The sequence below is a fragment of the Podarcis pityusensis genome, assembly GCF_964106645.2.
Source record: "Podarcis pityusensis genome assembly, chromosome: 6".
Taxonomy (NCBI): Eukaryota; Metazoa; Chordata; class Lepidosauria; order Squamata; family Lacertidae; genus Podarcis; species Podarcis pityusensis.
In genome coordinates this window covers 40107187-40117342 of record NC_138030.1, presented here as the reverse complement: position 1 = coordinate 40117342, position 10156 = coordinate 40107187, and the positions used below count along the sequence as shown (strand labels likewise).

At 39.7% G+C, this 10156-nt stretch overlaps 1 protein-coding gene across 2 annotated transcripts in view; it reads right to left on the bottom strand.

Annotated features, from left to right (window-relative positions):
• Positions 1–3835: 3835 nt before the first annotated feature.
• The window catches only part of SLC26A9 (solute carrier family 26 member 9), a 61607-nt gene continuing 55286 nt past the window's right edge, over positions 3836–10156 (bottom strand). For both annotated transcript variants that reach the window (XM_081009030.1, XM_081009029.1), the window contains 4 exons: positions 10094–10148; positions 8281–8426; positions 5456–5533; positions 3836–5322 (listed from right to left, as the gene is read on the bottom strand). In XM_081009030.1, the coding sequence (XP_080865156.1) occupies positions 5275–5322; positions 5456–5533; positions 8281–8426; positions 10094–10148 (327 nt within the window). In that variant the 3' untranslated portion in view covers positions 3836–5274. The remainder of the gene's footprint in view (positions 5323–5455; positions 5534–8280; positions 8427–10093; positions 10149–10156) is intronic.

The following is a 10156-nucleotide window of genomic DNA, read 5'->3' as shown; positions in this document are numbered from 1 at the left end:
GGTATTAACCTAGTACTTGGAAGGATTGTATCCCTAATATTCAGAGTCCTACCTATGCCCAAATAATTGGGCAAAAGAGAAGTACAGTAAATACAACTAGGGCTTACTTTCAAGAACCAACGCATACATCCAGACTACTGAGGTGCTAGCTGGGATAGAAACAAGAATGTACATTTCAAGTGCAAATATTTCTTGTACCATGACAACAGATCGGGCTGTTAATGACTGCATAGATTGGGTAAACATTGTTTTCCCCTAAATGGATATGATCTAATATGGGGTGGGGACAGGTATGCTTCATACTTGCTGACTTGTATAGAATGGTTCTTTTTTTGACAATCTGCTGCCATGCTTTAACTGTTATAGGGTGAACAGACATCTTGCCTTCATTGTGGGGACATTTAAACTTTTCCTAATGCAGACTGATGTTGATGGGAAAATACAGTTCTCTTGCTACACGGCAGTTAGTATTCAGATACCTTGGATGGTGTGAGTTAACACCCTCCTTGTCAAAATGTGTAGTACTTTCACACTTATTTTAAAATTATATTTTTCTTATTCTATAAAGGATACCTAAAGGACTGTCTCGATCCATATGAACCTACCTAGATTTTAAGATTATCATCCCAGGCTCTGCTCTGTGGTTTATATTTAAATCAGACCTGTTGGGTAAGTACTAAAAACACAGACTTTTGTCCAGCATCACTAAGATTGTGGAACACCTACCTGGAGAAATATTCTAAGTCTCCTCACAGGGTGTTTTTATATTGGAACTCTTTTAATTATCATTTTCTGTGTATGCTGACTTATTTATACCATTTTAAGCTGAGCTGCTTTTAATGCATTTGCGGGTGTGTGGGTGTGTGTTTGATCTGCCCCATAAAGATGCTCTTCGTTAAGTTTCCAGCCAGCCTGAAACAGGAGTTTTGTAGTGCTGTTTAGGCTGCTTGTGAGGGAGATTGAGGAGGTGGGGAAGGGGAAAATAAAATTTTCTCCCTTCTGAATTCTACCTCCCCTTTTTGTAGTGCTATGGTACTTGAGGGCTCTGGTTTGGGACTGACTGATCATCCCAGACCCGAGCATGTAATTGCTGGATGTAGGAAATGGTGGCTTTGGAGATTGAGAAAGAGAAATGGACTATTCTCAATGGAGGAATGAAGAAAGTGGAGGCCGCTAAGGGTCAGTATTGGGATATGGGCATTTTAACTTATTCATAAATAGGTTAGAGTTCAGGGCGAGCAGTAAGGTAGCCAAGTTAGTGAATGTTATCAAATTGTTAAGGGTGGTTAAAAGAGATTGTGAAGAGCTCCAAAAGTATCTATACAAACTAAATTATAGGGGGGGGGGGGAATGGCAAATGCAGTTCAGTATGGACAAGTGTAACACATTGGGACAAAAATAAATAAATTTTAATTTCACATATGGAGTCTGAATTGGCAGTGACTGACCAGGAACAAGACCTTGGAATCATAGTGGATAGCTTATGAAGATGTCAACCCAGTGTGCAACAGCTGTTAAAAAGGCAACTTGCATGCTAGGAATCATTAGGAATGGAATTGCAAAATAAAACTGTTGATAACATAACGACATTATACAAACCTAATTGTGCAATCACACTTGGAACACTGTGTGGTTGCCTCACCTCAAAAAGGATATTGTAGAGTAGGAAAAGGTTCCGAAAAGTGCAACACAAATAATCAAGGGGATGGAGCAACTCCCCTGTAAGAAACGTTTGCAACATTTGTGGCTTCTTAGTTGAGAGAAAAAGTAAGAGGAGACATCGCAAAGGTTTATTAAGTGATGCATAAAGTGGAGGGGGAGACGTTTTTCTCCCCCTATCGTAACACTAGAATTTGTGGACTCCCAGTGAAGCTGAACGTTCAGAAGAAAGCACTTACATAACACATAGTATAAACTATGTCATTTGCTCCCACAAAAACTAGCGATGGCCATCAACTGGAATGGCTTTGAAAGAAGATTATACAAATTCATTGGTGATAAGGCTGTCAGTGGCTACTGGCCGCAATGGCTATATTCTACTTCCACTGCCAGAGGCAGCCTGCTTCTGGATGCCATTTGCCAGGAATCACAAATGAGGAGACGGTTTTTGCACTCGTGTCCTTCTTGCAGGCTTCCAACAGGCATTTGGTTGAACACTGTAAATAGTAGTAGTAGTAGTAGTAGTAGTAGTAATAATAATAATAATTTATTATTTCTACCCTGCCTATCTGGCTGGGTTTCCCCAGCCACTCTGGGCAGCTTCCAACAAAATATTAAAAATACAAACATTAAAAACTTCCCTAAACAGGGCTGCCTTCAGATGTCTTCTAAAAGTCAGGAAGTTGTTTATTTCCTTGACATCTGATGGGATGGCGTTCCACAGGGTGGGTGCCACTACTGAGAAGGCCCTCTGCCTGGTTCTCTGCAACTTCGCTTCTCGCAGTGAGGCAACCACCAGAAGGCCCTCGGCACTGGACCTCAGTGTCCGGGCAGAACAATGGGGGTTGAGATGTTCCTTCAGGTATACAGGACCGAGGCTGTTTAGGGCTTTAAAGGTCAGCACCAACACTTTGAATTGTGCTCAGAAACTTACTGGGTGCCAATGTAGGTCTTTCAGGACCGGTGTTATGTGGTCTCAAACAGGATGCTGGACTAGATGGGCCGTTGACCTATACCAGCAGACTTTTATGTTTTTATGTAGACAGTATTGCATCATTATTATCCTCTGCAGTACACTTTTGTTTCGTTGGTGGCACAACAGGTGCAGGAGAGGAGCTTTCACTATAGTTTGTTTTAAACTGGTTTAATGTGGCATGCATGCTGGGCCTTTGACTGGACCTGGCTTCAAAAAAAAACAAACCAAACCCCACCGCCTCTGTTTATACGTGGCTCTGGGGATGAGTTATTATGCAGAACGAAACTAAGGAAACTTGGATGTTGTAATCCAAGATATTTTTGCCCACAGTAGATGATTCATGAAGTTCTGTTTTCTTTGCAAGCTGGGCACCATTTATCTGGAAGCTATAATGCAGCTGCATTATCTTATTCAGATTACATCTCAATGTTTTTTTTTTCTTATTGTTTAAGACAATTATAAGAATTAAACAAACACTTGGATGCAGCTTTAAAACAATATATTTTTAAAGTTCCAAAATCATCTACATTAAGCATGCATTTGAAATCTCTGTGATTTTCCACTAGTTAGAACAATGTAGATTTTTGGGGGGGGGGGGGCGGGGAGAGATAATTTTATTTCTGTTTCAAGTTATTTCCATTTCCATTTCTTATTTTTTATTTTCTTTGGAAACTCCTAGAGTGGTTTGATTACACCCCACCCCTCACCTGGTTCACATGTCACACTAAGCCAAACCACATCTCAGTGTGCATGCCCAAGTGTGTGTGTGGCCTTTGGAAGAGAAGACTGCAGTTGCTTTACTCCTCTCTTGTTGTTTTGCTGCTGTGCTGCGCTGAGTTAAGCCATAGTTTGACTTAGTGTATTGTCTTAACCTGGGCTTGTGATTTAGCTATGGCAGACAAAACACAAGCAGTAAACCATAGGACAAGCTTTGAATGCAAATGATGGTTATTCTGGAGAGGGCTAAACCGTGAGTCTGGGTTCAGAAGACATGATGAACCAAACTATGGCTTATTTCTGCACAGTGCTGCATCAGAATGGCCAACCTTCTATTTGGTTTGTTTTTTCATGTTCTTTGGCTTGTGATGTATATCTTAGGCTTAGCATTTACTTTAGAATATTTAACCTTAAGTCATAGGCATTACATATTCAACACCTTGGGGCTGCAAGAAGGAATTACAACAGAAAACTAAAACATCATTTGCATTGTTCACATTTTTATATAAAAATTAATTCGCATTTACAAAATAAAATTTAAAAAGACAACTTCTAGGTTAACTAGTCAGGCAGTTCTGCCTGAGAGGTAGATTCTCCCCGTCTGTGACACACGTTAAAGAAAATCCACGAGAATGTTTGCATAGATTAAAACAGCTTGAGAGGGATCAAATAATAAACCAAACGCTGCCCTTGAACTTTGTCCTGTAAATCAAGTTAGAGTCCTCCAACCAAAATTGCCTCTGAGGTGAAGTCTAAGCATTGAGTAGACTGCAATCTGAGTATTTTCAATATAGTATTTAAGAGGTACAATTTATCCTTTTATCCCATACAGAATATGTATGGGATTGGCAAACAGGTCCAGGAAAATTGGCCCCTTCAGAAGCTTTGTTTATTTCTTAATGTGAACTTAAGCTGAATGTTTTCTAAATGTTTAGTTATTGAGAACAGGAAACTAAAGCACCAAAATACTGTGCAAGTAGCTATTATCTTGCAATTTCTAGACACAAGGTAGAAGCAGCAGTCAAAAGACGGTTACAGTTTTTGGATTCAAAGCACTCTGAAAGGGTCTGTCTATGCATGTAGTTCCTATGGAAAGTAATTTACACACACACCAACACACATACACACCCCTACCCCTGAACAGAACTGTTCTTTAAAAATGGGGAGTTGTAATAGAGAATACAACATTACTTCTAGGCAGTAGTTTGATAAGGCTCAGTACCGCAGCAAATACAGCACATGTTTCAAGAAATGATGGATGGTCACTAAACATACTGGTGGTGCATTTAGACCATAGAAACAAAGAGTGCTGTATTAGGCTGTAGTGATGAAAGCAGAGGAATAATTGGGCAACATCTTCAGAGGCATGCTTAATTTTAGTGTGAACTCTATAAAATCAGTTCACACTTTGGAAGCAAACGTCCCCTTACAAACCCCAAATAACTACACCTCATGAGAGTTATGTCTGTTGATCAATCATATATTCTCTGTGTTTCCTCATATTTCTCTTAATAAAAACAAGGGTGATGACTGAGAGTTCCTGGGTATGTGTATATGCTAGATACACCCTTAAGGGTTCATAAGAATTGCTTGAAGTGTGGGATGAGGCCTAGAGAGAAGTCATTATAGTCGTGCTATTCTTCTGCTTCTTCTAGATAGATGAAGAATAATCCCTGAGTTTCTCCGTCTGTTGCCCATGCCAACTGCTTCAAGAATCGCTTGCTCTGCATTTCAATAACCAGAGATGAATGGAGGCAGAAGAGATCATCAGGTCAGAAGCCTCTGGGATGCAAAAGCACCAATGGTCCCCTTCCAAAAATGCACAAAGGCTATTTTCCTTGCTATTCAGACACAGGGACATCTCTTCATAAAGTAATGTCTTGGTCAAGAAGTTTGCCATCGTATGAGTGTTTCTCATGAGCTCACAGTGCTGTCTGTGCATCCGAATGAAAAATGCTTCCAAACATTTCCTAGGAGGAAAAAAAAAAAAAGATTTGGTTTAGAGTAGCTGATGCTGAGAATACTAGTAACAGGCCAGAAATGTACTAAGAAGAATAAGCGCTCAGACATTTCACTTATTACCACATTTTTCTTTTAACTTACCTCTTCTAAGTTTTGGAATTCAGCGCTGCTGTCTTCCAGTGATTCATCAGAGATAGAGACTTCTATCTGACTTGACCTCTGTATGGAAGCATGACAAATCACCAGTTATTGTTTGCAAGCTTAAAAACATGGTAATGTTGCTAGTCAGCCATTTATTTGTTTAAAACCAAAGGTCAGCACAAGACTCTTAAAAGATTTAATTACCAATACAAATACTAGCAAGGGGACAGCTCAATATATATTTATTTAAGATGATCTCCCCAATGTTATGCAGTAATAGACAGTATATACAGCAACTGTTGTGTACTTTTTCAGCTGCTGCTGCAAACATTGGTCATGAGCATAAAAGAGGCTGCTGGATCAGGCCAATGACCCATCTAGCCCAGCATCCTGTTCTCACAGTGGTCAACCAGATGCCTGTGGGAAGCATGCAAGCAGCACCCAAGCTCAAGAGCACTCTCCCTTCCCCAAGTTTCCAGTTGTACTCTCCCCTCTTTGCAATGGCCTATGACTACAAGTAATAAATATTTATTGTATTGTAACATGGTGTATAATTGTTATTTGTAGCTTGTTACACTGTTCTGGCATGTACCTACATGTCAGCAAGCTCCACAAACATTTTCTAGACTGTATAAGGAGCAGTTTATTCTATGCAAATCATTAAACAGTAATGTGCCCACACACAAACCCTTATGGTTGACATATACCACATATGTATTTTGTTGTGTTAATGTATTCATTCCCAAGTACTAATAGTCTTATATGAATGAGACAACGGTTCTGCAAATAGTTTCAGTGTAGTTTGGATGATGTGATGGCATTTCAAGTTCTTGGAAGGGTCAGTGCATTCAAATAGCATTTGTTAAGGGTGTAAGTGGAGTGGCAATCGTTGGAAGTTTGAAAAATAGAATGTACACAAATATCTTTCATGAATGTTGTAGACACAAATATCTGTGTGTGGTTCAGGACAGGCTTCTAAAAATATTGCCCAGCTCCCACATATCTGCTTCTTATCATGCCTCAGGAGCTAGACCCAGCCTCACGGTGGAACAAGGACTTAGTCCTTTGCCCCATATCCAGATGATAACCAGATGGTTTCACCTTCAACAAATCTCTTAGGCACAAATAGCAGTTGCCATACAGCAATGATTAGGTGTTCCATCATGTCAGCTGAAGGCTGGGTCAACAAGTCCTTTATCAAGCAAAGAAATGCAAATAAGGAAACCAAGACCATGACTACCCCATGTGCTGAGCAGCTAGATATAAAATGATGGGGTGTTTTTTATTTTTTTTATAAAATGTCTGTGTGCTAGTTTGTTGCATGCAACACAGGTTTGCTTTGCAGACTGACTCACACATCTATGATTATAACTTGATAAGTGCAGCATTGAGTGGCAATTTGCAAGTCTGAATGAGCCATGGTATTCATCTTTCCTCTCTTCATATAAAATGTTTTTGTAGAATCAGTTCATACATTCAGCTGCAAGTTAATAGAGAGAGGTGTCATCAATATGCTTGTGACACCCGGCTCTATTTCTCCTTTTAACCAGATACATTGAGGTGGCAGGCATGCTGAATCAGTGTTTGAGATTAGTAATGACCAATAAGCTAAAGCTCAGTCCATATGAGATAAAGTTAATGGTTGGTAGTGAGTTTACTTGATCTGGGAGGCCAGTTAATACTTTTATCTCTACAAGAGTTAGCAGAATCAATTGCTGATCTTCATTTGGGGATCTTCCCCACAATTCCATAGGAATTTTAAAAAAGCCAACCTGTGAAGGCTTCTAGAGAGAAAGAAGCACAAAACCAGAATGTCCATTTAGACGAACCACTGAACTGTATAGATTTGCTGTCTATATCTGTGCATGAACACACAGAACCGAGATATGGGGCAATTTAACATGCCACCATGTCTAGTCCTTGCTTTCTGCCACCTACCATACTTAATATTTCTTTATTTGCACCTAGACAAATCCAAACAGATTTTGCCCATTACATTTAGACTAGACTACTAACAACTTCATGTTTTGTTTTGTTTTTAATGTTTCAAACTTAGTCATCTATGACAGGTTTCCAGGAACAGCAGAACACTATCTTCTCTCAAAACTCAGGCTGGATAAAATGAGTCCAGAATGGAAAAGTAGTTAGGGCAGCTTGCAGCCCTTGTCCCCAAATCTAGCACACCAACACACACCCATTGACCAGACATTCTGCTATGTATTTCTAATGACTAAAAGGAGCCTGTTATCTCATTCCCCTCAAGCTTCCTCTTCAGAGTCTGTTGTGGCAGAAAGAATATTAGCATTTTTCTTTTTTAAAAAAAAGTTGCTAACAGGTGCAAAGCTAGGCTTGAAAATAGGTGTACAGTATCTGATGATCGGAGGAGCAATTGATTATAGGATCTCCAGTGGTGGGGTGTAGGGCTGTGAGTCTGTTAGTGGTGGTGAACAATAGGAAGAGGGCAGAAGGTTTGGTTGCATTCATACATGCTATACTGGTTACAGTGTAGGACTAAAACTGCAGAGACACAAGTTCAAATCTCTCCTCAGCCATGAAACTCACTGGGTGACTTTGGGCCAGTCAACAACCCTCAGCCTAACCTACTTAACAGGGTTGTTACAAAGAGTGGAGGACTGTGTACGCTGTCTTGAGCTTCTTGGAAAAAGGGCAGGATCAAAGTGTCAGAAAAGAAAAAGCCTATTAGCCAATCTGATTCATAACCACTAAGGCAATGTCCGAAAGGAAAGCAGAAGAGTATGAAACACACATGCACAGAGTTGCACGTATGTGGCTACAAGAGTGAAGAGACAGTGAATCATCTTTACCTGCTCTAAGTCAGGACGCTGTGTGGCTCTGTTTCCATTCATTGTTGCAAACAAAACAGCATCATGGATGGTCACGAAGAGATGACTGGGCTCAAGACCTCCTTCTTCAAAGACTCCCCCCGTGCGGATATCATCATACACTTGGGCTAACGAAGGAGACAAAGTTATATAGACTAAACTGTAAGCAGGAGCTGTGTGCTGGAAAATTATTTGTGTCAGGGCATTTCCTATACACTAGATTTGTGAGCAAGAATAATAAGTAGAAGGCCTATGTTATGAAAAATGATAATATTTAAAGCCCATAGGGCCTGTTGCAATTGTTAAGAATCAGACACAAGTATATGGAACTAGGATGACGACCTATTGCTGTTTGAATTTGAAGCTCAAAATGTTAATGGATTGAGCAAGAGGACTAAGGCGGACTGCAGGTTCTTTGTTGGGAAATGTTTTTTCTCCCCCAGCTGTACACTTGGAAGCAGCTGGCTCATGTCATGTGTTGGCAAAATATTTTTTTCTGGGACAAGAAGTGGTATAGAAAGAGTCACTGTGTCATTAAACCCCTAAAATCTGGAGACTCACATTATTTAGAACCCTGTCCCAAGCTCGAATATGTAGAGTAATTCATTAATTTCGCCACCATTATCATAACACTCTTAAGGAAATCTCATAATTCTTAGATCATTGTGGGATAACAAGGTTGTTTTAGGGTAGTCTGTGGGTGAGACACCCCTATTCCACATGAAAGCCCACATGATTTAATATGTTTATTAAGTTGAAATGTGGGTTGAATTGCAATCATGAAAAAAATACCCTATACTTTTGCCTCAGTAGAAGTGCCATCCCTCCTCTGTGTTTCCATCTTCCAGCTTTAAGCTGCTTTGGCATATCAGTTGCATGCCATTTCCAAGAACAATCAAGTTCAAGAAATCTGAGGTATAATCGTACCTCTTATGGTTAAGTAAAGTCACACATTTACAACCATTAGCAATGTCTAATGATTTCAGAAAAACACAACCCTGAATCTAAAATTAATGCAGCGAAGCAGAAGAAAACACCAACCCTTAATCATGTAAGTCTCTTATACCTGCCTCTTCATATGCTGTTGTGTGATTTACTTATTTTTTAAGCATTGTGCGTCTTTTCTGCTGGCTACAATCAGGCTTTGTTATGAATTGTCAGGCCCTGAACCCTTTAGCTGGCTAAAGCAGCCACAATGGAACAAGGAGTTTACACCTGGAAACTGATACAAAACCAATTCACATTGGATATTTAATACTACTAGAGGGATAGAAACTACATGCAACAATCAGTTTCAGATGTGTGATTCTTCCCCTGATTTGTAGAGTCTGTTTAACCCTTCCACTTATGGCCACCCCTCCAGCTGTTTTGCCAACCATGGGGGAGATGGGGTGCACAAGTATCTTTTCACCCACAGGAAGAAAAGCAGATTGGTGAAAGCAAATTTTGAAGTGACAAATAGCCTGGCAGCCTCCAAGGCTACTTTGCATATATATATATATATATATATATATATATATATATATATATATCTATAAAACGTCGGAGGGCATTGCTCAGTTTGAACTTGATTTGTGTTACTGCTGCATTATTAAATACCTACTCAGTCCCCACGCTACACTACAGAACAGGACTTGTAAATTTGTATAGTACCTAGATTTTTGCAATTAATATGAAAATGGTAGTGTGTTTTACATGCAATATATTTATTTGCTTCCAGCAGTTACTCTGCCCATTTTCAAGGCCCTCAAAATGGAAGATAGAGAAAATATGGTACAAAGAGCAATAGACCTACCTTGTACATTTGCCAGAAATACTTGAATCCCAATCCTCTGATAGTTGGTGCACAGCTATATGA